Source organism: Ptychodera flava, chromosome 17, assembly GCF_041260155.1.
Source record: "Ptychodera flava strain L36383 chromosome 17, AS_Pfla_20210202, whole genome shotgun sequence".
Classification (NCBI taxonomy): Eukaryota; Metazoa; Hemichordata; class Enteropneusta; family Ptychoderidae; genus Ptychodera; species Ptychodera flava.
In genome coordinates, this window is record NC_091944.1 from 7387612 (window position 1) to 7415256 (window position 27645).

The following is a 27645-nucleotide window of genomic DNA, read 5'->3' on the forward strand; positions in this document are numbered from 1 at the left end:
CAGGTATCTACAAAAAATTTTCCCACGGTACCAATTGCTTAAGACATATACGTTTTGTCTTTTTTTTAACATTATGTAAATGTGCGTCACTGTTTTGACAAAATTTACTTTAGTTAAATAGTAAGCATAAACCACTTGTATTAGACAGATTCTGGATCATAAAAGGGAGATTTGTTTTCGATCATCCCACTATGACCCCAGTTTTCGTGGTCATGCATTCGGTATCCAACTCATGGCTTTTAAAGGACCTCCTTCAACAAGTGTCCTTTACAGTATACTTACTATTCGAATCATGCATGCTCGCATATGACTGAGAATATCTGTTGAATGTTGAATGTGTTCCGTGACACAGAACCAGACAACAACTTAATTATACCTTATGCAAGCTGCATGCAAAATAGATTCCAAGAAAGGACGTTGTGCGCTCACAAAGAATTATGTTTACATGAAGGATTCGCCAGTCTGTTGATGTTGGTAGATCGGTAACTACGACGACACTTTCTCCTCTTGTTCCGGGGTTATCTATCTATTTTCCGTCTTACAGTTATATGATTGAACAGATAAGACACCACATGTCATTGCGGAACCTTGACTTTCAACAGTAAAAGTGACTGGAGGAAAACCCCGTCAAGTTTATTGAATTCGTAAAGTACTTGCCTTACCTTAAACAATAGCAATATATTCATTTTCTTTCAAAATATGCAGCCAAATGTTAGAATATTTTAATGTCATCCAACTGAGATGAATGAACTGTAATTTCGTCCTAGGTTTCTTTCTTCTTATACGTGGTTACCATCATTGCTTATGTTACAGTAAGTTTACATTGTGTAAACATAAAAAAAACAGAGGATGAAGAATTCGAACTCAGCTCTCTTGGTGATGATCACTCAAATTAAATGTTTAATCAAGTATTAAAAAACTTCAATTCATTAGGGAACCCCTGTTAACTGTGTGTCTATGAATTATCATCTACTTTGCCCGCGCTGCTTTTCTGTGTTTTACTCAGTGTCTTTTTATTATCAGGGGATTGCCCGAAGGGCATTTTGAGTTCATTGATGGTATCGCCTTCCCCGTGTTTGGGAGTGGATTCCTGGATCTGGGAAAGCCCATCGAGGTCGTCCGGGGCAGTCTGCCAGTGAGACCGATGGCGTTCACAGTCCTCAAGCCACCATCGGATCCATAAACGTTTGGCGTCGGACAACTGTGATACCGTATAACCGTCGGCAAATTCCGGATGCACCTCTTCAAGATTTACTTGTCCGATGCTCGCACTCTCCTCTTGCTGGGAGGGCTTCCTTTTCAAGTCCGCCGTATTTTTGCTCGAAAAGCCTGAATCATCGTTCACTTTCCCGTTCGCAATTTTTTCTTGAATGGACTTTTTCCGACGCTTTTCACTGAAATGTTTGCTTTTGCGGCGTTCTCGCTTGGAGTCGGCACTGTTCGGTGGCGCCCTCATACGCCTCCCTGCTGCAACCTTCCTGTCGTGTTCCTTACGGTAGTCCTCTAAATTTTGGTTGGATTGTTGCAGTCTGTACTTCACCCTCTCCTCCTCGCGCAATTCATCCGCCGTGGATTTATTATTTTGTAAATATAACGGTGAACGTCTTTCACTGTCTGCTTTGTGGCTGTCACCACCCTTTATATCTTTATTATCCTTTCGTTTTCGGGGTTTGTCCAGCGGTTCCAGAGTATTATGTCGTCGATAGTTGGCGTGCTTCTTCCAGGCTTTTCTTGCTGGATATGCAGGGCTTTCAAAAAGTTTCTTGCTGCTAGTATCGTAGTTTTGTCCTAGGGCTTTCTTATTAGTGTAGTCAACGACCAAGGATACTGAAACCTTGTTTCCTGGACGTTCCTTCTTCTTCGCTTTTACGTCTTGTTTTTCGCTGAGCGGAGGTAGGTGCGGGTCGCTGTTCCTTCGCGGTCGCGCCGGTTCAACTTCATCCTTCCCCGAGGCATTGGTCTCTTCGAACAGCGACCATGTTTGTCGGAGCTCCGGCAACTGAAGTGCATTATTTTTCGTCGTGTTCCTCTGCAGTCGCTTCCTCTTTGGATGCCTCCTTGCCGCGGCAAGACGGTACGCCTTGCTGTAGAGTTGCACGGTCGGCGACTGCTGGATTTGCGGCAGGTAGAGGCGTTCCTGCAAGTCGCTGAGATAGTCCGCCTGAGATTTCATTTTCATGACCTGGGCGTTTGCTTTCGCCCAAGACAACGTCCAAGCAGTGCGTTTAGACACAGTATCTGTTGTATCTCCCGACGTTATAGCCATGGGTGATGTATCACCATCGAATAACCCATGTCAACTATTTGTCATGTGTACATCACAAATATTCATGTAATCCGGTCCGGTACTACCGTATTTAATGATCTCACTCGGTATAATCCCGTCCGTTATCGGAACCTCGTGGCTCTCCTGCAAAGCAGAACAAAGCAGTGATTGTTATCGCATTATAGGCAGGGACAGATAACGATTCATGCACTATAGTTTCAGTGTTTTCTGTAGAATGCACATCTAGTCAGATTTTTCTGTAACTAGTTTGTCATGGCTCTATTCGCTCTAGTTTGCTGTAAATTAAACCTTTAGTTTTAAGCAGAATGTGTAAATTTTCCGCTCTCAAGGTTTCTTATGCCACTTCTAAATTCTTAAATGTTATTTAAGAATATAATATATTTATTTATTTGTTTGTTTGTTTATTAATTTATTTTATTTTTACGTCAAGTTATGCACATCTTAAAGAGGAGAATTCCGAATAAGGTTGTAATCTTCCGGGGACGGGGGGTTACATAAATAAAAAAACATAACGCGCGGGAAAAAAAACCCGAGTACTGATAAAATCAAGTGAAAACAGAAGGCAAAGAGTCAGATAATCAAAACGTGACAAAACGAAAATTTATTTCAAATGTGACCACAGAATGACAAATGAACGAAATACAGCAAAACATTGCGTAAGAAAGTGCGTTCATATTATCTCTGATAGAATACTTCATTTGTACCACTGTACGACCACGTGGCTCGAAATAGAAAACGCCACTTTACAACACAACCTTTGCAAGTAAATTTTCATTTCCGCTCAAAAATTGACCCGAAATGGTACCACACCTATTTACCATTAAAAGCTACACACGGGAACAAACAACGGCTCATCGGCTGAACTGGCTCTCAGACGGGCATGTAAATAACCTTTGTTAAGAGTAGTCTGTGTGGACATTGTATCTATAGTAACGATACTATGCGATCATGAATGTGGTCTCAATCTGATGGGATCAGTGCACAATTAGGGAATTAATTACCATGAAATGGAAAAATATAAATTAGAAATATTATCCAAGCATTGTTATTCAGTCGTATTTTCGGGGCTGTCGTTGATAAAAATCTCCAATTCAGCAAAATATCTCAAAAGTAAACACGATTATCGGGCTCAGTTTTGGCATTCTGCGCATGTGTGCAATTTTGCTGCGGTGTTCTTTTAGAATTTCCAATTAGTTTGCTCGGCTGGCCTAGACAACCTCCAATCTCCGGGTCAGTAACATTTTATTTAACCGCTGGCAATTTAACGTACTCTACGTAAACCGGCATGTTATCGATACAGCATGTCTGTTTCCTTTGCCGACGCATACTTAATGTGTCTGGCGTACTCTGTCCCGATGCGGGGATATGAAACTCTTCCGTGTGAATTCGTATCGATTTTCCGTCGCAAGCGATCATGGTACGGGCCAGTTTCACATACAAGCGCAATGCCATCAAGAACATGTTTGACTGCCATACGTTCAATCCGGAGGAAAAGAACCCAAAACAGAATATTGTACTTTTTTGGTCACTGACATAAGATAGAGAAAAAAACAGGTATCATTTCTGTTTGCAGTGCAGTTAACATAACAAGTGGTTCCAACGTCACATAATTACATAGCAAACACAATAAGAAATCATTGATGCGGCCTGAATACCAAATTGGCCTAGCGAGGTCGCCCCGCAAATCGCAAACACTGACAGCAAATCAATGCCGCCAACGCCTAGGAAACAACGAAGTTACGCAAAAGGTTAGCACAGTATCTAGGCTAGATTAGAACATTTGACAAATATTGGTATCGTTGTAATTGGATCGGATTTCTATAGACTCATTGCTACAGAGGTCATGTTTATTAACAACTCTGTCAGTGTACACTCATTGTAGATAAGATTCCAACAGGTTGTACCTTCCGTTAAGTAAATACATTACGAATTTCGTCGGCGGATGAAGTTTTCTTAACCTCAGCGCACAACGCTGCTAGCCGCCAAATTTGTTTATTTTCATTAAAAAGGGCGACGAATTCGGACGCGCACACGGTTTAGAACGTTTCTGCGCAGAGTTAACTCCAGCCTGCGGCAAATGGATTATTTTGTAGCGCATGTATTTAACATCACCTGTCATTGTTGAAATTGCGCTTTTACCTAATTTTTTGACCCAGTGTCTTAGAAATACATGTGACCTATAACCTTGTCATATTTTGACCCCCTAAGAAGCTGGTTTTTATTCAATATGAGCGAAAAATTAACATTTCTCTCCCATTTATGTGGCGCAAATTACCCATTCACCTGGAGATATTGTAAAAAGTAGCGTGGTGACACCCTGTTATTAAAAGTGTAAACTAAATAGTATTATGTCAGGAGTTTATTCGCCAAGTTTGGTCAAAATGACACCATTCAAAGCGACAGGAAGAAAGTTCGAAAATTATGTAGTGATATAATGTCGATATCGTCATTTTGTAATCGATACTTATGTAAAATTTCTTCACAAACATCATGAAAACTATACATTAGATAGATATGGATCTTACGTCTTGGTATTTATTAAAATTAACTCATTTGCTAAGCGTTTTATAATTGCTTTCTTTAGTGTAAGTGAATTATATCATTTTTATTTATTTCTAACGACGCCATTTTAACGTCCGTTTCCATGGAAACGAGCGTTGTGACCCCCATTTTTTATTTCATTTTTGCACTTGCACAACTTCCAAGGATATTTTTGCAAAGTTTCAAGAAAATGACACCACAACTTAATTTTGACGTAATTCGTAGTACTTTTTAACCTTTGACAATGTTCCGTGTCACTATTCTTGAATTCAATGTCTAACGCAATATACCTACTAATGGTGGTTTCTACGGCCAATGTACAGAGTTTCCCAACTTGAATGAACTCAACTTGAGTTTCCCACAGATCTCTACTGCAAATCTCTACAGGCAAATTCCTCCGAGCGCCCATGACAGATTGGCCGTTGGCACTACAATGAAAAAAACATTAACATTTGCGCTGAAGTCTGTTAATAGCTGGGAGAAAGAAGTCAACGACTGCGTACTTAAAGCAAGTAAGTTGATCTTCATACTCCCTCGGGCAAGCTAATCCTCATCTGAAGTGAGCAGTTTAACCGGGCAAGTGCTTGACTGTGTATTAGCGATTTAAATTCCCGAACGATCAGAAATCACAAACACAATCTCACTCTAGACAGAGGTTCATCTAAACGTGGTGAGCAACCGAGATAGTTTTGACTGGGGTGTTTACTATGGTGTCTGTCGCGCGGCTAGCAACCGTCAAGATTTAGTCAATCCGACCGAGGTGTGGGTTTGATGAAGTGAATAACGCTCAAAGTCACATTTTCATCACCTTTTGCTTAGTCACGCAAACAACGCATGCCACGATGCCAGGCAAACGAACTCAGCTATTGGCTGAGTGCCATGGCGTTGTAATGACGTCACCCTATGGTCAATCACAGGAAAGAAGAATGCTGTTTTATGATGCAAGTCCTAAATCAAAGTATTCCCCGTCGTTTGGGTCTCGGTGAGCCAAATGTGAAATCCTGTTGAATTTATAACAATGTACGACTATTCTATTTATGAAAAAATAAAATTTACAGCCCGGTATCTAGTAAACAAAACAATGTAGTAAAATGCATATAAATAGTGCTTTCATAATATAGCAAAGTATCCATCGGGCACATTTTGAGTCCCTGTTTGTCCTTTGCGTCAGGTGGTATGAAGTGAATAGGTTGCTATTCACCTTGAGCCAAGGTCATTTTATTATATCTGTCATGTTTTAGGGCGAAGGCTTCACACTCACTATGATGATCGTAAAAATATTGACTTTGTCACACCATGGTGTCAGTTTATGCTCATTTTGTTAGATGAATGCTTCACAGTGTACACACGAAAGAAAACATCATTTGAGAATACACAAAAATTGTATTATAAAAGATATGTCGTCCTAGGAATTGAGCAATTCATTTTTGTAACGCATTTCAGCGTTTTCTATTTAAAATTACACATTAGCATGTTGTGGTGTTATGTAAAGCGGGCATCGTTACAACTAACCTTTATTTTTTATAAGGTTTGGATAAAAGTGGTAGGCTTATTGGTGAATATACATAAAATACTTTACAATGGTGCGACAGTCAGTTCGAAAGACTAGTTCGATATTGTATTTTGCGACATGTTATGCATAATCTGTTTTGATGACTTATTGCGCTTAGTTTTCACAGCGAGAATAATTTAAATGTTCGGAATGCAATCAGAAACGACCTTACGTGATTGAAATCTAGAACACGTCACAGTTACCTTAAAATGCGACAAATCACAAGAGTTTGAGATATACTCGACTGAGCATGTGCGAGGCGATAAATTGAGTTTCGGCAATCTTCGACAGTATATGTCAACACACACACATATTGTATATTCGCTGGCCAAACTAATTAATAATAAATATAAACTCGCACAAGAAGTTTATGATGGCACTAATACCTTGATGGCAGTATAAACATCTGTAGGCTGTAGAACAACACCAACCTTTGTGTGACCTATATGTCAACTTATACCTTGAAATATGCGTACATTATTGCGTTGTCTCGATGTGCAGATCGCGATCCTGATATTTCGTCATGATTTAATTACAAGTGTTCAATCAATTTTGTTTAGTTTCCACCTTATCGTTAATTTATGAGCTCCAATGGCAACCGTCTTCACCCGGTCGCCATAGGATATTAGTTGGCATAAGAAGTATTATGAGGAGGCGCGATATCGGTTCCATGGCTTGCATGTTGTCATCGCAACGGGCGTACCGCGCGGTGGCTTTTGTGGGGCCAGTTAAAGAGTGTGTAAAATCTCAACAAACTCGAAGATTTGAATAGTTGTATATACATGTGAAGAAAATAGAAAACGCACACTCAGTTACCATGGATCGGTTAAAGTTTTATAGCTTAATATAGTACGAGAGAAGAAACATCTACTTATAGTACAGGAATATTTCACAATTTCATGTTATCGAACCATCTTACTGTCCTGCCCTGACAGACTTATACGACAGTGCTCGAAACACCCAAACGCTATACGCCACACTACACTACACTACACTACACTACACTACACTACACAACACTACACTCTACACTACACTACACTACACTAAACTTCACTACACTACGTCGCATTGCACCGACTCACCGCACTACACCATTGAACACAAGAACGCAACAATAACAGCAATGCTTTCCCTGAAATTGCAAAAACATACCCAAAATTTATAATTTTGCCCTAGTTTAGTTCACCGGTGTTATCACATTGCACCCACAACTACTCGTCTGGCCAACTCTTCAAATTCAACCGAACTGCACAAGAATCATGACATCCCGATCAATGCCATGGAGAAAACAGAACTTAAAAAGGGCGATACGCCAACTTCTTCACATCATACATTTGACGAACACATAGACTGTGATTGCGCATACCGACCAACACTTTGAGAATGGTGAAGTGTTCATGAGAGCAGTAAACGGCGCCTGGTCTCAAAATGTCTACTTCAGTATACCTTTGAAAATGCGCTCTTGGCTTTTGCTTGCCTCCTTTGCCCATGTTTAGGTAAACAGCGTCTGTGCTTCTGTCACTTTGTATGAGATTTTGATTGAGAAGTACCGGCTGTTCCGCCGTAACACCATCTTTCAGGCTGGTTAATATCCGAGCAACCGCCGGTACTCAGCAAAATTGACTTTAGCGTTTCCCAGTTTCCCAGTATCTTTAAAGGGAGGTGATACGTATTAGGACGCTCTTATCATTTGGCAGGGAAGGGAGGGGATCAGAGATAGACAGTGGGAGATCGACGGAGGCGGACACAATCAGAGAGAGATCGATAGATCAATAGACCCAGAAAAGTGGCGAAAAAGACAGACAAAACAGTGACTGACAAACAAAAATAATTATGGGCAAAATATACACATACACAGACCGTCTTAGAACGAGCAATACAGAGTCGAGGGACTGTGACTGTATCATTAAGATTCAGGCTCAGAACAGCAAACAGTTAACAGTCTTTGAACAGTTAAGAAAATTTATGTTTTCTGTTTGGATTTTTAGTAGGCTTAATGTATGTACATGGATTGGGAGTTGTGGTCTTTCTTGCAAACTGTTGAAACCTTACATTTCATCGACAGGCAACAGGTGTTTCACTTAAAGTGAGAAAAACCATAGACCCTGTGTTTTTCTCGCGGGTCTGTGGATAAATTGTATACTATTGCTTTGCGTAACGACACGGGTCTTTCAGGCACTGGTCTGCTAGGCTAATGTAAGTTCAGATGGCGGCAAAAATGGGACAGAGACATACCTAGGAAAGAGCTCGAGTGAGAAAAAGCGTCCATGTATTCCTGAAAGTCCATGTCGATCACCGTCCATCCAACATTTTCAAAGACCACCTGTTGTCATAGCTATATGATCGTCCTATCGCGTACCGAGAAGACTTGTTCAAGAGTAACAAGACGGAAATAACAAACTTCCCTTTGATGTGAGGTCTACGTGACTCCTTAGGTATGCTAACAAATGTTACGCAAATTTCGGACCAACTAGCGTGCTCAACATTGTAATTGCACTCGTGAAGAACCATAGACGAGTCTTCTGCCTTATCGATTCCCCAAATTATGTTATTTTACTTTGATTTTACCTGGGATTAATATGAAGGAAATAACTTACATTACTTTCCCAACCCTTAGAAATGTCTAGGGACGAATATAAAAGTTTCTTCATCGCTCACGTGGGATAATCCATAATGTTGTTTCATCTGGATTTTAATCTGGAGGTACAGTTAATCGCGATAGCGTACCAGTGCAATCGCACGAATAGCAACGTTTAGTTTACAAGCAATCATAATCGTAATGTTTGTATAGTGATTGCCCCCCCCCCCCCCCCCCCCCGTCGTTTTTTTTTATATCAGTCGGTCAGAGGTCAGGAACGAACAACGGTCAGAATACTGAAGGTCATGGGTAGAAGGTCGTGCTAAGTGCACGGAGAGATACTGAGGAAGGAAACATGCACGTTGACTGAACTATTAATGTACGACTTCAAACTGTTACTTATTTATCTTAAAAGGTTGGCAACAGAATCGTTTTTATTTTGGTGAATTGTTTATCATGTTATGTCAAAACGATTTACATGTACATCTCCAACATTGCTGGCCGATCAGAGTTCGGATTGCATCGCAGTAAATATCATGCTACACATACATGTACAGACAGTGTTGAAAAGCTGAATCTGACAATACTTAACCTGTCGGTACACCTTAGAGAGACTGACACACAGTACAAACCCAACATCGCCAAAAAGTTACAGACAGCATCTTGTTAACCGTGCTCAGTGAATCGCTCTTCACAACAAGAGTTCAATGCAGAATACAGCGAAGAGATGACAATCATCGGAGATGTCACTAAATCAATTCTCTCGGAAAGTATTTTAATGACACAAGTAATACTTAGGTCTTAGAAATTATTAAAAAACCAAACAAGTTTGTTTGGTCGTGCTTATGTGCGCGTCAGAAGATCCTATTTTCGTTTCGTCGTTTATGGTAACTGCATCATCAAAGTTACTGTCACAGTATTTGGTTCATGGTCATTCATTCATCTTTTATTTGTGAATTTGCTGTCTGCAATGCGTATTAACAATAGGTCATTCACCTTGGAGAATTATCCATCAACCTTCATAAGAAGATTCGAAACTTCCGGTTATGAACGATGAACTTACATTAGACTTGAGACAAGGTTTCTCGGAAAGCTTTATTAGTCCACGAATAATGCACATTTATTTCGATACAGAATATTTTGAATCTATTAGAATGAAAGCAATGTTGAATTTTGATCCAGTCTTTTGAGGCACTGGAGAAAAACAAGAAAAAGTTCACACATGCGTGCTTGGGAGCGGCAAGAGACAAATACCGAGCATTCAAGGATGTACCTTGTAATACGATTGTGACGGTGTATTTCAACTTGAAAATACACTATGACACCGTTAGTGCCAGCTGCATTGTTGGCACGATTTGCGCGGATCGTTCGGGACCAAATCGGACAAAGCAAGAACTAATAGGTACAACCGACAACGAAGGGTATTGTTTGTTACCGTATAAAGGGGTCCTAAGTAAACGTAACCCATATTATTTGCTGTAAAAAGGTACACACGCAAACAATAACTGGCGAAGCGGGTCCGACCAACCAGAACCTCCACTTTTGCTGACAACAAAGAATATAAAAGATACAAAGAACACTCATGAATCATTAGCGAACACTGCATAAAAACCCTACAAATGCAAACTACTAGACCGTACAGGGACACTTAAAATTAAATCGTGTAATTGTGGAGATTTTGGTAGAGGAAACTCCCGACCTGTAATTACAGAGTAGTTGCTTACTGAATGCACGGAATCGATGTATCATCTGGTACAACGTCTTTTGTTTCTTTCCAGCTTAACACTGGTGTTGTGCGTGGTTTGACTCAATTCTCATGACAGAGACATTTGCAGTCACAGCCATGTCTGTTTGAAAACACTTCTCTCGAGACCGCAAAAACATGGTTCCGTAACTATACGATTTTTTAAAGATTACAACAACGTTTCATTCCATCGTGAGCGTTTGAAGAATCCGTTGACAGGCATCCTCTGAAAGATCGCTTTAGGGAACTCTTGAAAAAGAAAATTACAAAAACCGCACACGTAATCATGGCGCTTGGAACCCTTTCCTTCTGAACCTTTACCTGACTTTCGCTATTGTTTTGCATACTTCAGCCGGAGGGTTCTTTCCTGTGCAAAACAACATGCATTACTCGATCATTTTCATTCAATCATTACAGAGAAGTTTGTAATTTCAGGTTGTGGTCGAGTTTCCCAGGGACTCGGACAGTTCAAACTATCCCGCACCGTGAAAGTTGCGAGTTGGATGGATCAGGTTGTGTCGTTAGAACGGCATGGGCAGATGCTTTTATGCACTTCAAAAATCTCAATGTTTCATATTAGTCCGATTTTTAAGCATTCCGTTGACCCTTTGACGTATTGTTTGCTCTACCTTCAGTCATTTGTAAGCATTGAAAATAACTACGTGTTCCTCTTTATAACTTCTCTGTAAGTCACACGATACGGATTATTTACATTGCACGCTTTCGTTCGCTCAAAGGCAGGATATTGTCGACTGGCACTTTCTCAAGTAACCGCAGAATGGACGCTGGTAACCTTTAAGTGAAAGCGAGTGTTTTGAAGTGGTGTTTTCGTGACTGGTAAAAGACAAAACCAAACATCTCTTCAAAGTAGTCGTATTTTCCTTGTGTAGTTATTTAGCTCTGCCAAAACCATTGTCAGTAGAGTGAAGCTGTGTAACTCGACCCGGCCTTGTCCCAGTGACCGTCTTTAACACGATCATTGACCGTGCCCTGATTTTGGCTCTCTCTCTCTCTCTCTCTCTCTCTCTCTCTCTCTCTCTCTCTCTCTCCTCTCTCTCTCTCTCTCTCTCTCTCTCTCTCTCTCTCTCTCTCTCTCTCTCTCTCTCTCTCTCTCTCTTGGCCGGACAACATCACCAGTGTGACGTCCCTCTGTCCTTGTACCACTGAATGTATTATCACCATGCTTGTATTTCTGTTTCCCCGCTACATTTTGTCCTGATTTGTCTTCCGATTTATCAGTCTGCCTGTCTGCCTGTCTGTCTATGTCTGTCTGTCTGTGTTTGACGTTCTCCCATTATCTCCATTTCCCGAGACTTTCATTCATTATTGCTTTCTTCTCAACTTATATTTTCTGACATTGCTACTCATACCATGGTTACTAGTAGTCGTGCTGGTATGGACAGTAATAAATGAGGTTCGAAATAAAAGGAAAAGCAAATTATGTAATAAAATACTTTTATTTAGATGGGAAAGAGAATCTCTGGGCTAAATATACTTTCAATGTGCATGAAGCCCTGAGATAATGTACATCAAGTACCCTTTCCTACGTAAAAGGACAAACTGACAGAACATCCAATGAAATAGACGCGATCCCCGATAGCCCAATGTTATACCTTGAACTCGTTTCCGAATCAGTTGCGTGGACAATTTAAGCACGCACACCATGACGACAGACGAAACTCATTCCGTCATGGGGGTCGCCCTATTCGCCCTATTCCGATTTGTGTCGTCGACTTTTGTATATACTGCCTTTCAAACTCTCTTCTACGGAAGGGGTGTTGATGTTAGGGTCAAATGCAAGGAGATTCGTGTACTATGCATTTGTATTTACCCAAGTTCCCTCGCTCAGACAGGCGAAGCCTAACAGTGAATATAACGATATTTGAACTCGAATAGGACCTCCCATACTACCTCCATGGACCTCCTAAAGTCCGACGTAACTGCCTGCCTGTCAAACAAAGCGTGTGTAGCTGTTTTTGTGACGTCAGACAACAGAGACAAAGAGAATTCATCAAAGAGACTCGGGGCACTTTTAAGTGATGAACAACGGACTGGACACAGTAACAAGGGTATTGTAAATGCCTCGCACTATTGGACACATTCATGTCACCACGACCGGAACAGATATTCTCCTTAGGAAATATTTCACGGTCTAATGGTACATTTATTTTAGTGACAGCTTTTCCATCAAAAAAGAAATATCAGCGCGATTTGACCTGTCGGCCCATTCACGTGACTGGATTTATTTTCCCTGCGCTCTGCAGACACATATCAGTCAGATTTTGAGGTCGAGCTGGGATGAAATCCAGAATATACCCTGACTTCTTCAACGAGATGACGTGTCAAAATCATTAGAAACTAATTTTTCTGTATTTTATGACACCCATGGTGCAAGAAACGTTTGTTACCCTTGAAGGATGTTTCAAGCCGAAACGTTACTTTGTGTGCCGGACTCGGGATACCTCAAGACGCAAAGCAACAGGCTGTCCGGCTGACCAAAAGTGTCAACAAACATTGAGGTTACAATCAGCATAAAGCGCAATCGACCCTCAACACCTAGTAAATAAAGTGATCTGGCGATGAAAACACACGGTTCTGTCGTCATTTGAACATGATTCAAGCCGTATCGAGCCGTGGTTCAAGCAACTTCAGCTATCACAATTTGAAACATACGTCATTTTGATTCACCCCTTTGTCAAACTTTCAATCACTTACTGACACAACCCAAGCGAAGTCACAGTGCGACCACAAAGCGATGGCGACCATAACACAAAACTGTTCGCGGTTTCATAGAGATGTGTTGCTGTGCACTGACATACTGAGTCGATGTCATGAAACCCGGCAACGCAGTTGCATCGTGTAGGTGAACTTATCTAGGCTTTGGACCATGTACTCTATTGATATCACTCAAGTGCATTCATGTACGAATCAGAGAAATATATGCCACCAAAGATTAAGCTTTAAATTCACACCGTAAATCCTTGTAATGTTAACTTTCTAGCTTGACATTCTAAGCGCGCATTTGAAGCTGGCGAATGTGTAAATATTAGAACGGCACGCGCAGATGCTTTTATGCACGTCATATTAGTCCTGCCAGCTAGAGGCAGGGTAGATTTCTTCATCCATGATGCATGATGAATAATAATTATCAAAAGACCTTAAAAACTCAAAGAGTTCAAAGCTACTTTCATCAGTACTAGTATATAGAGGCGAATGTCATTGAGGTCTTATTTGGCGAATACATGTAATTTACTAGAACGCGCCTTTGGGACAGGTATTCAGACTTTCAAACTTTTCCAATATGCTTTTGGCCCAAACACTTATTGGGTTCAAGTTGAAGCTTGTAGAGTGAAAAATATTTTGACCGGCTTAATTTTGTGACAGTCGGAAATTTTAGTTTCTCCGATAGAAAACAAATGAAAGGGGTGGCAGCCATTTTGATTTTAAAATACCGGTAAATATTCGTTAAGGTAGAACGCACCTCGGGGACAGACATTCGGACTCTCAAACTTTTACAATTCTCTTCTGATATACAACATGTGGGGGTTCATTTTAAAGCTCTTGGTGAAAGAAAACTTTTCACCGGCTTAGTTTTTTGAAATTCAAAAATTTTTATTTTTCGCCATAGAGTTAACACAGGGATGGCGGCCATTTTGAATTTCTAATATCGGTAAATCTTGGGTTATTTGTTTCTCTAGTACCAAAATTTGCACGGTGACCCCTTATTTTATTCTTGATTTTGAAAGAGAATGATTGAAAGATTCCTTGAGGAAAGTTAGAGCAACAGTTTAAGTCTTTCACTTTCGAGGTGCATATTACCTTAAGTTGTTTCTCTAGTACCAAAATTTGCACGTTGACCCCCTGATATTTATTCTAAATTTTGAAAGAGAATCGGGAATGGTTTTAAGTTTCTGGGGGAAAGTTTGAGCAAAGGTGTAAGGCTTTCATTTTCGAGGCGCGAACTACCTTAAAAGCTGAAATTAGCTACAGTGAAGTTTACGAACGTTGGCTGATTTGAAACGTAAGGGCTAATGACAGTGTGTTTCATTTGCGACTGATCATTTTCCTAAAATGATCCTAAAACGCCTTTGATGAGGGTCGAACAAAAACAGCCATGGTGTTGTGTTTGTTTTAAGTAAACGCATAAGAGTGCTGTTTAAATTTCATTAGAACGACTATAAATAGGTTTTTTAGCTTCACAGAGAGATGTTTCTGTAAAATGGAGTTTCTTGTTTTAAATCATGTCAATATGATTCAAAGGTTCCAATTTCAAGTTTTTCGACACAAATCATAGTATGTTTGCAACGTTCAATGTTATTGCTGACAATTGAATTCTGGTCAGGGCCAGAGATCATGACTCGACAATAGTATTGCAAATTGCACATACTATATTGTGTTGAAATGGCCGCTTACATACTTTAGTGAAATGAAAAAAAAAATATCTCGCTTACAAAAGTAATGAAAATATTATAAATATTTACAGCCATTGTACGGTAAAAAGCCGATTTCATTACAATGATAAGTTGATGATCCCATATATGTTGGTTGTAAGAGATTAATCTGCAAAATAGAATTAAAATAATTAAAACGTAAGTTATTTTTTCGCAATTCTTCAATAGCCAAGAATTTCGAAAATTTAACCAATTAGGTTGATGGGCTCTTATCGTTTAACTGGCATTGCCGTTTCTTTATTACATTTTCCGTTATACCACATTTATGATTGATTGTTGCGATATTGAATTTATCAAATGGTATTGTATTGAGTGAATATCTATAAAGACTGACAATTTTAGGGTAGATTACAAAACGATGAATCATTCGAATCCGCAAGCCGGGGTAAAACCGTGATAATGCGATGAATGTTATCTGTCGACCACGTGACTGTCACCTTGCTATGTGAATCAGCACATTTCTTGATAAAATACCCTAGCTGGTCGAACAAAAGAAATGCGCACGCCATCAATCCATTACTATGGCAGAATCGCGCCGATCAATCAGGGCTTGTTGAAATGTGTTTGGCGTTTGGACTAAACTGTTCAATGTCCACAAACCCTGAAAATTATACGTTTTAGGCTATATGTTAACATCCTTTAGTGAGTCAAGATCTACGCACAATATGGACAAAAATACAACTTCATGCTACATGAAAATCAACACGATTCTAATGATTCTTGTACTTCCATTTTTTCTTTCCTTGGAAAGCTCTCACACGTTTGCGTTAGAAGCTGCACTGATAATGATATATGAGATTTAAAAGTCTTGCATTATATTGTTGATGTCGTCGAAATAACTTATTCAAGAGTATAGAATATTAGTCTACTATATTTAGAATAAGCTGAATACTGATAGTACACGGCAATTGATGTCTGTTTATTATATTCAAATTTATGAAATATGTTTCTATGGCTCCTCTTGTATTCAAGCTAGCTATTTGCCAGAGTGCATACTTGTATACTCCAGTCCTAAAAATGTTTATGACCTGATGTTGAAGTTTCGTGTTATAAAAATATACCCCAGTCAGAATGCGATGATTTTAATATAATAGAGGGAACGAGCTTTAGACTGATTTCGCAGGCCACAGCCCAAGCTGCACGTACGTCTGAGCTCTACATACTGCGCGGTCCCACTGATGTCAAAGGTTATCGAACTGATAATTTTTCATCATGTCAATTGACTCTATCAGTGCAAATCTCAGTGTGAATTTACAAGCCATTCTGTCTAGCGGAAGAGTTATTGCAAGTTTGTTTGTTTTTACACTGTTGTAATGCTCATACAAAACGTGATGTAAGAAGTAAGTAAAACACACAGATAATTTGTCAACACAAAATGTCCAATCCAATCAATACCACCAAGTTGCCATAGTTACGGTGCCACTCTGACTGATGCAACACCAGCTGAATGGTTGCTTCTTAAAATAATCTACCTCAATGAATAAATCGCAAAAAGTACAGTGTTTGCACGCTGGTGGCTCTTATATGAACTCCTTTCGGTGCCATAGCAACTAACATCGAATGCAATTTTATTGACGTCTGGACACGACACTTGGAGAAAACTACGCTACTTTTATTGAACCCTTGTCACTAGATACTTCACAAACAATTCCTCAAACTCCATTCCTAATGCTATGTCAAGTAGCCGGATTAACGGATTATCTCTACAGATTATGTCCTAGTATTTTAATCCTTTAACGTTCTGTAGAGGCCTCTTCATTTTTTTCCTTGTTATAAATATCCCTACAAAGATGCTTGGAGCATTTTATTATGTACTGTAGGAGTTGGTTGTACAGGGTACTTTAAGTTGACCCGTCAAACAGTTAGCACCGTTGAGTTTACAAGTGTTTTGGACTTTACTCTGGTTTACAAGCATTGTTGTGATTTCTATGACTACGCCTTGCTTATACAGGAATTTATGTGGCCGGTACGCTCCAGCAAACATCTCGAACACAGTTTACTCCTATAAATTCAAATATTCCATGTTTGCGATTCGTCTGTGTTTCATACATTAATGTTGTAATTAGAAAATATTATAACATTAGTTCAATTTACTTGCAAGCCATTGCAATAGTTCGTTACTCAAATTTCGAGTGCAGTGCACTAGTTGTAAGGTAGTATACGCTTCGGGAGTGAAAGACTTAGACGTTTTTCTCGAGATTCTATGCTTATACTGAAGCTATCCTCAATGACACATTCAGCAATTCTCTTATCAAATCAAAGATAAAAATCAGGGGACGCTGTTTCAAGTTTGGTACCAGAGAATCATAATATCTCACATATACCTGCATGTATATTTGAAATTCAAAATGGCCGCCTTCCCGATGTTAATTATTTCCACGTGTATTATTATTCATTGATTATTCGAAGCAAGACATCGACGAATGAGAAGAGTAAGGTAACGTGCGCCTTGAATCAGAAAGTTTAAACATTTTGCTAAATCTCCCCTGAAGGAAACTTTAAACCTCTGTCTTTCATAATCAAGAATAGCAATCAGGAATCAGCATTCAAAATATGAAGTTAAAGAGACAAATTATCGATAAGCTTTACCGATATTTGAAATTCAAAATGTCTGCTATTCACTCTATGGGGGGAAATCAAATCATTGTCGATTTTCACAAAAAATTGGCTGTCCGAAACTCTATTCCCCACGTGCATACCTTAAACAAAAGAAACTGAAGATTTTACTTTGAGTTCGTGATAATTATAATGGACATATTACTCTGTTTGAAGACCAATGCATTCTAACACTTCAGTATCTTGAACTCGACCTTAGATGGCGTCTGGCAGTCGTGACTGCCAGTTCCGATCTATTATTAAATTATTTCAAGTAATCGGCACTGACGCCGATGTTCGAAGAGCTGTGTTTATCAATGTACTCTATACTCTTAACCCACTATATTTACAGAATTTACAAAATCTAAGAACACCATACTCTTATAATAGTCAAAGCGATCGTGGACATAGTTAATTAAATAAATAGCGGAAAATACCCTTGAACTTGAGCAGGGCAACGACAGCAACTGTAATTGATAAACACACAAAGCAAAAAAAAAAGGAAAAGGGAAAACTGACATAGCTCCAAGAAAGTATGACTCCTTGGGCGCAGACACGCAGAAAAGTATTTATGGCCCTAACTCTGTTGACTCATCGGCACTGTAAAATGAATGTGCTGAGGAAAAGTGGTTTTCGTTTTAATTTCTTAGGCGATTATGTTCCCCAAGATCTCAGAATACCCTTTTCAGAGTCAGCTACAAAAACTCACTGAAGCCCCCACTTTAAAGGGCCTGCACGGGTATACTATGAAACTAATCATGACGTCAGCATTCATTTGATAACTGTAGCTCTGAGGGAGCACTTCATACAAACTTAATATCAAGTTTGTTCGTCGTTGAAGTGAACCCAAGTTCTCTTGTTGTGAATATTCTTCCAATGCATCTCGAAATTTCTATCAGGAAAAAAGTCAAAAAGTACATGTTTTTCTCTGTAACTAATGTGTCAGATTATGAACATTTATGAACATTTAGCTCGTTGTGACTTTGAAAGGAATTCAAAATGTTGTGAATATCCAGCTGTGCAAACCATGACAAAACCACGAGGAAATCTTCGTTAAACTTCTATTGTCAGTTTAGGACAAGTAAGGTCGAGTACATTGGTAGGCGTGTCCACTGTCCCACTATAGAGTCCCTGGTATTGAGAAGTTCCTCTTTAATAAATTTTTCACTCCCTATTCCCGTGTAAGCAAGTACACAATCACCAAGATAACAATCGGTTTAGCCCAACAATGGTGTTTAAAGGGTTAAGCTTATCAACGTACTGTTTTCATTTGCTACCGTCAATATATTATGCTTGATTCCCATGTTTTCGTGTAGCGGAAAACAACGAAGCCCGGAATATTTGCTTTAATTATATCAACAGACCAATTTTTCTCGATGTTCCCTTTAGGCGTAAAAATGAATTACCGATGAAAAATGAGTGATAAACTTTTTTTGTGACAAATTTGCCATGATTATCATTGAGTAACTTTGTGTTGTCAAGCAAAACCAGTTCTCGCAAAGACAGACAGACGCATATGATAGGGAAATTGGCTTTGAATTCGGACCTGTGCATATGTCAATAATATTGGCCGTACCCTAACACGTATTCAAAATGTAGTCGACAACATACACGAAGCTGGGTTCGACAACCTCTAACATCTGTTCTCTGATCATGGTAATTTGAAGTCATTTGATACATTACATTCTGTAATTGTTGTAAATTCCGTGTTTGAGAGGAAATACGTATTTTTTGTGATTCAGAAAATGATTGTGTCCCCCAGCAACAGACACAGTTTCGTGACAGATCATTTAAATTGACACAAGTCTTGCACGGTTTAATTTAATCCGAATACTTGGTATCGTGGTTATGGTAGTCCTATCGATAAATCAGAGTTTCGAAAATACACAATTTGGCCAAACAAGGATATTTCTCGGGGTGATTTTTTCAGATTATATCTCTTAATTTCAGGAACAAAGAGCATTTTCTGCTTGATGTAATTCGGGGGAAGCTAGAGGAGATTCATTGTATCATAGCCTATCTATAATGTTATATAAACCTACAATTTCTCTTGGTTAATCTAACTCTTGGATAAAATAGTGTAAAACATATAGTCGTCCTTTCAGATATGTATGTATGTATATATATATATATATATATATATATATATATATATATATATATATTAATATATATATATATATATATATATATACTCCTCTTGACTTGAACGCAAAAGTTAAAATTTACAATCACCTGCCAGTGCATTCAAAAACAAGGGCGTGTGGCTGCGTCTATTTTAGTCGGCTTTGCAGACGATTTTAGGTAATCAGGTTATGAGGTTTATTTTAAGGTTTCTATGACACGTGTCCTGCAGTGACGTAACAGCATCACTACTGAGAAAGAATCCAATTCCTTGACATTAAGGCTTGTTATTTTGTTTGGCAAACTAATTGAGGCGAGAACTTAGCATGTTATAAAGCGCTATGTTGAAAAATTTCAATTCGTGTCTGTGTTTTAATTCCGAGTTTAGTAAACCGTTTGCAAGAGACAATAACTTCCTTCCTCGTCTGTGACTTTTACAAGCGCAAGTATGCAATTTTTACCTCACGACATTTAAAATAATAGCAAAATGTATGATAGATTTGTCATGTATAAAGATGATGTTTATGAAGTAGTTTTAATGATATGCATATGATCATCTTACTGAAGCATTTGTTCCCGTATACACATTCTCTGTTTTGAAATTGTTCAAGGGAGAGTTTTGGATGAAAGTACTAACAGGACGAGCTTCACCATTGTGACAATTGATTTATTTACTGTTTCTGTCGGGCAAGGTACCTCTATAATTCATCATTAAAATGTAATCGTGAAATTGTAAACCGAAGTGCAATTCTTCGAATTGTATTTCAACCAGAACTATTAGCGCATGGAATTCTTCCATGCACAAAGTCTCCATTTCTATCTAGCTGTAGATTCGTATATCTTTGAATTAATAATCTTCTATATTATTTTTCTGTCTTATGTGTATACAGGTGTATACAGATTACGTGTTGATCCCAACTAAATATCCCTGTACCTTCCAAGGGACACCCCGCTTTATCTCTCTGTTTCTCATCATTCTTGGGCGAAGAATCTCAACAGACACACCTTCCCTTGATATCCAATAGCGTGTTTCATTTCAAGTTTCTCTTGCAGGCAAGTTTGCATGGACAATGCATCGTACATCTGAATGTAAACAGATTTGTCTAATTTCTGGTCCCTGACCATTTATATCTTTTCTGTTAGTGTTGGTCTTTCTGAGGTATACTTTTTCTCTATAGCACAAACACGGTACACGCGTTCACCCTACGTGTTCCGTTGTTCTACATTTCTGTGTTATCCTCTTTATTACAGTATGACTCCTTAGCACAATCATAAGTTTTCTGAGTGAGTGAGTGAGTGTAATGTAAGTGTATGCCTTTATGCTAATTTCCTTGTATCCCATAATGCACTTTTTTCTCGTCCCTATCTACCTCTAACACACATACGCACATACGCACAAATCCATCCACATACGTCAGTCTTCTCCCCTACACACTGCCTTCTGTCTCTGTTTATGTCTCTGTCTGTCTGTCTGTCTGTCTGTCTCTCTATCTCTGTCTCTGTCTCTGTCTGTCTGTCCTGTCTGTCTGTCTGTCTGTACTGTCTCTGTCTCTTTTTGTCTCTCTGTCTGTCTGTCTGTCTGTCTGTCTGTCTGTCTGTCTCTCTCTCTCTCTCTCTCTCTCTCTCTCTCTCTCTCTCTCTCTCTCTCTCTCTCTCTCTCTCTCTCTCTCTCTCTCTCCTCTCTCTCTCTCTCTCTCTCTCTCTCTCTCTCTCTCTCAGCGTAAATTAATAATTCAAATAGCATTTCAATTCGCAAAGAATGGCCAATAGTTCAGTTCCCTTTGCAAGGCAAGGTCAAAACGTTTGCCTCAATTGAGTAATTCAATGTATGATGTACAAAGAGAACCAGTACTAAATGCAGTCTAGTAATGAATGTTTGCCTTTCTTGAAGCAGTGAATTTTAATAATGATATTTAGGACAAACTTGAACAACCATGGAATTTTAATTTACAGAAACAAATTTCGATATTGAGAAAAAAGACTCAACCTCAATTTATTACTTGGATACGAAGCCTGGTGAATAACGACCACTGAAAAACACGCACACGCTGCCTAGCAACGGAGCGAGTTGTTTTCATTCTACGAAGAATCGTCAAATATTATATATCTTTGTGATTGCTGAAACCCTGCTGTTTAAGATTTCGTGTTGAATTTCTGTCAAATTGGTTCACATTAGGGGAATAATTTGCTGGTTGATGGTACGTCGGTTTTGATTTAGCTTACATCACACTGAAGTGAAATTGTTGAAACTACCGTACTCGAACATGAATCAAACGACCTACTAGTAGCCAGTAAGATTAAGAATATAAAACACTTAAGGTAGCAAGAACTGGTGATTTAATCCAGTGATATCAAGATAAAATATTAAACATTACGTTAAATCTCAACACTAAATTTTAATTTGTATCATGCTTAGTGTCTGTATTGTAATATGTATATTGTAAGTCTGGGAGTAAAATGTTTTGCATTCATAACAGATTTTGCTATTTGTTTTCCCTCTCGTGCAATGACGTCACATTGCCGGTACATGAAGGGCATATTTGAGCGGGTCAAAATCAAATATAAAAAGAATGAAAACTTTGATATCGATGTAGTAGTTTTATGAAAGACTTCAAAACCACTATCCCTCCAAATCTAATTCAAAATACCCAATACCCGGATGATCACTGTTGTGTGCACACATTGTGCATTGAGATACGACACCATGGTGCGCTGTGTAATTTTGAAACAATTTTGAGATAATTTTGTAATTTTGAAATTATATATTCTTGTGGGCAGCTTACCAAAGTAATTGGTAATACCTTGCAATAAGTTTCTTTTTTTACCCCAGTAATTTTCTATATCATATGTGTCAATTAAATTTCTGCAATTCATGTAAATTTTACCTTCGTGCACACATCATGCCGAGACTTTGAGATCTCGGTTAACACCAGCTCTCTCAACCTCGGTTGAATACCTGATTTCCCGTCCGTCAATTGTCTGCAAAATGTTTAATGGGATATCGAAACGGATATGAAAACGTTTGCTCAAAATGTTACGTAAAAAACACTTGTTGAAAAAAACTTCACGAGACATGATTGGGCAATGAATCAAGCGCCATTATAATAGAGCTTTGGTTGTATGAGTTTATTGTGTTCATCGTCATTTACTATCTCCGCTGGATCGAGCTCACAATATTGCATGAACTTTTCCTAGTTTGAAAGCTTCGATGTGATATATATATTTACAGCTGTGCTCACGCCCGAAGTATCTTCTTTGGAAATACCGACGTGAGCGGTAAATAAAAAAGTTGGGCGCTTTGACTGTTTCCGAATGTCGCACAGCAGAGGGAAACCTTTGTAAGACTTTGATTTATCAAACAAAAGGGAATGTGTGCAGTGTTTGACTGTGCCGTAGTAGACTCCGATTGGTGAACTGAGAAAAGAAATTTTCTCAAATAAGGTACAGGTTAGAAAAATCGTACGTTACCATCTCCCACGAAATGACTATAGATTACTGAAACTATGGAAGTTATATTTTGACAAAGCGATACGCTTTACCACATCTCCAGGAGAATTCGCTTCTTATCAACCAGGAATCCAATAAAGTACACATTTTTCGGCTGATTGGGAAATGAAGTACAACACATCTTTGACGCAACGCAAAGCAAGTCATGATGTTACGTGACCAGAAGTAATGTTCGAAGTCCCAACTTAATGCTGACGGTATCAATTCATCGGCACAATCGGAGTGGACTGGAGTGGAGCGAACGATAACAAAACAGTCGTCGATCCTATTTTAAGATATTTTTTGGTCAACTGGGCGTTGTTTAATTATTATTGCGATCCTGACAGCGTTATTGAAAGTGAATGCTTATGAACTTTGCGATTTAACTATTTATGGTCCCCATGGAGTCGCGTAGACCTGGCACAATTTCATCATTCAGTATTGTTTGAATACAACACTTAACTCCATAACTGATACTCACTACAAAAACGTGTCCGCACTTTCGTGATGTCGGTAATCTGACTTTCACGGAGTCTCCCCCGCTCTTTTACTGCGCATGTACAAATCACCCTAGTTACTAATATGCCCCCATTTTGAGAAAAGTGCACTCCCCTTCACCACAAGTTACAATTGAGAGAGGTTTTCGTTAATCATTTTAGGTTTGTACACGACACGCAATCAACTAAATGGTTCTTATGTCTCTTAAATTAAAGCGGTATGATCGATGACCCGTTTCTGTGACGACACCACTCAGTTTACGACAAGCGCTCTTTCGATATTTGATCGAAATGAAAATGAAGGGATATTTTTCTTTTCAGAGTCGTTGTGAGACCAATCTGCTTCCAAAGACTTGCATTTAGACTGAACCCCTGCTAAAATATCTATTTCTTCAGCCAGGTAATTTCCTCACGATTGCTTCGAACGAATTACATAAAAAGTTAATAGCTCAATATATTATTTGTAATTGTATGTTCCCGAAGCAAGAATATAAACAAGTGACTATAAAAAGTTAATATGCTTAAACAATGCTTTGTAACAGACTTGTATTTCTCATGAACCTCTCAGTGACTATTGTAATTCGATAATACCACTGCTTCAGTGTATATGATAATTATTGCTTCTGCAAAACTTTTGAACAATGTCGTCCTTGATATTTCATTAAGACGATTAAACATATTTCCGTTTCAGTGTCACGCATCAACGAACACGCAGACGACTGCGCGTATTTCTACGCATCGCTAGAGTCCGTCGACGAAATATACCTGGTACTTCGTGCAAACCCTAATTCAAAATGTCAAAGACGATATATCGAAGAAAATTAGTAATCTCTCCAGGAAATGATACATTATTTCTCCGACAAGAGGTCCCCTCCCCACTGAGGTTGTATGGTAAGGAACACGCTTGTAGTCGTTTATGAAGCACGTCGAGTGGGTGCTCAGTGCCACAACACGTAGCGTGATCCCTCACTGAATTCTGTACACGAACCGCAAACACAACGACTTGTAGAATCTATCACCATACACGTTTATTGCGCATGCCGACATTGCATCCGTCACTACTGAAAGTGTTGAGGCCAGGCTTGTATTATAATGTTACATGGCAAAGAAAGGAAAACCAACAACCAAATAAAACACGGAGTAGGTTTTGCAACAATTGATGCAGCGTGATTACCCTAGAGAGAAACACCATGTCCACACAACACAATTCGACTCTACCTCAGAGTCTCTGTTCTGTTGTAATTTATGTCGACCCAAAAAAAGAGCCAATTTTGGCTAATCAATACCTACTCCTTCAAATCTATCGTCTCCTGTTACGATTGTTCGTCCACCCTCTACAGCTCGCTTCATCACACGCTCAATTAAACTTACAAGTGCATTGAAATCGTAATTTGCACAATAGGTAGCGTTTCATAGCCTATTAGCCAAGTGTGCTCCCTATCTCAGTACTGCGGTAGGTCGTTAAAATTGTTACTATGTTGATGTGTTGATTGTAGCAAGCGTTAGAATCCAATTTACCTGTTCAGGTTCGCTACCATGCACTTCTTACTAAACTTAATGAAGCTATTCACACTTATCCTAGGCTGCCACTATTATATTAACACGCCTCCACATGTCTGAAAGAAGTAGGTCTAAAATGGCGGAAGAATTCGACTTGGTAATAGCGTTTTCCATTCACATGATTTTGTTTGTGTCTTTCTCCTGTAATACTTTAATCGACACTGACATTATGTTATTATTCACAGCAACGGGTATTCGACAGTCCACATGACACAAATTTTGCGAATATAAATTTTGAGTTCTGTATAAAAAGCAAGACTGTTAGTCTTTATTCCTGGACGGTAAAGAAGAAAACTATTAAAAGATTGAATGAGATGCCTTAATGAATCCAGCGATAAGGTCAATGGCAAATATTTATATACGCTCTCTTTACATCGATATATCAATAAACCCTGAGGCTCTCTAAATTCCTCATCCATAAGCTATGATATTTTGTATGGTTTTCAACAATATACATGCTATCAATAATACTGCTCCGTCATTTTAATCTTTTTAATTTGTAGAGCATACATAATGAGTAAATCTTCACTATGTGAATGGGCTTATATAAACAATCAACGATGATGTAGTATAGAATGGGCTTATATAAACAATCAACGATGATGTAGTATAGACGTCGTTTTTTTTTACAGAAATTTGGCCAGCTTTTGACCAACGCAACACTTTGGCGTTCGAATCTTACATTTACGGTTGCCTGAAAACATCCGCTATTCGATTTGTACCGAAATATATTGGATGGAATTAGTCGTAGCGGGGAAATGATATTGCACCTTGTGGAAAGCGCAGACATTTTTGTGATAAATATATCCATATTTAAATTGGTCATTAAAGGGAATTTACAGCATATGTTCGGCTTAAGCGCGGTATTATGTCAGAGTTTGGCACAGATTAGTAAGGCAATGGAGAGAAACGTTGAATATATTATATAAACAGAGAGAGGACACATCCTTGGGAAAGACGGGAAGACACGGGCCAAGGCATAGGGGTATGAGATGACAGTATACAATAGACTATGGTATATCATATGAGAGCAACTATATATATATATATATATATATATATATATATATATATATATATATATATATATATATATATATATATATATACACGCCAAACAATGTTTGCCTTTAATATTACCTGTTGCTGATGGTTACACCAGGAAGTTGGTCTTCCAAAATGGCGAAGTTTATTACGAAAATCGAGTTAAGCGTCAGATATGCATGCAAAATGAATGTTTTTTCTCACTCATATCACCCGGCATCCTTTCGCAGGTGAGACAGGTATGTGGCACTGAGAGGGAGCACGGCGGTGTATTAAGTCGGTTTGTGTAAAGTTGGATTTGGGGCATCAACAATTTGATGGGATCAACGCGAATTTAAAAGCCGGGTGAAGGAGCCAAATCTTGAAACGACGTATCCACAGTTCGTGAGGCCTGGGCTTATAAAACAATATTGTTAGGATCACTACAAAAGAGGGACCGAATTCCCTCGATAAATGTAAATCGAAAACAAATTTGGCGTCGTGTGGCTCTAATCCTACTACAATGGCGGCCAGGGTATCGCTGTTTATTCGACACGGCGAAGTTTTTAATTTAATTTTTCACTACTCAGGACAGTTCTCAGGCATCGTTTTAACCTACTCGTGCACTGTTTAATGATCATCGTTTTCAGCGAAGACGTCTCGTATGAGTCGATGAAACCTAACTTAATCTCTGCGTCTTTAAGAATGCTCTTTATTGAAGGCAAATGAAGACAAAATCAGTTACAATCCATGTTCATGACATATGAGGTGACGTGCAAGAAGATGGAAAGAGTCGCGTTGTGTAATCGTGTGTGTGTGTTGCTGAGGGACGCAACAGACGTCTCGAATCGATCAAAGTATGCAAAAAGACATAACCTACCTGTTTTATTGGTCTAGAAATAACTCACCTGTTTTATTGGTCTGTCTATTCAGACCTACATAATGCGCTGATGTCCACCTTCTCGCTATCATTACAGTCCATCCACTGCCATGAGCACTACCTCAGAATCCCAAGCGGACATATAGCGGTTTCTGCTCGATGACTGCATGCAAGACGCCGAGGCTTGCCCGAACAGGCTTCTGAACTCTATGTAGATGACTCTTTCCGACCGCTGTTTGTCGTCCGAAGTGGTGAAGTGATTGATTTTAACCGCGCAACTATAGCGACTCACTACCCGCGGTTGTGCTGCGCTGCAACGCCCGG

At 39.0% G+C, this 27645-nt stretch overlaps 1 protein-coding gene across 2 annotated transcripts; it reads right to left on the bottom strand.

Annotated features, from left to right (window-relative positions):
• Positions 1 to 938: 938 nt before the first annotated feature.
• Positions 939 to 27645, bottom strand: LOC139115284 (eukaryotic translation initiation factor 5B-like). 2 transcript variants are annotated; one of them, XM_070677295.1, is made up of 2 exons: positions 27350 to 27645; positions 939 to 2410 (listed from the first exon to the last, which is right to left on the bottom strand). In XM_070677295.1, the coding sequence occupies exon 2, from the start codon at positions 2264 to 2266 to the stop codon at positions 956 to 958; it is 1311 nt and encodes a 436-aa protein (XP_070533396.1). In that variant the 5' UTR covers positions 2267 to 2410; positions 27350 to 27645; the 3' UTR covers positions 939 to 955. The 2 variants fall into 2 exon arrangements, with proteins under 2 accessions (XP_070533396.1, XP_070533394.1); XM_070677293.1 differs by lacking the exon at positions 27350 to 27645 and adding an exon at positions 8619 to 8807.

What these genes read in the sequence shown, in the direction of transcription:
- LOC139115284 (XM_070677295.1), bottom strand. Translation starts at nt 2,266, where the DNA reads ATGGCTATAACGTCGGGAGATACAACAGATACTGTGTCTAAACGCACT.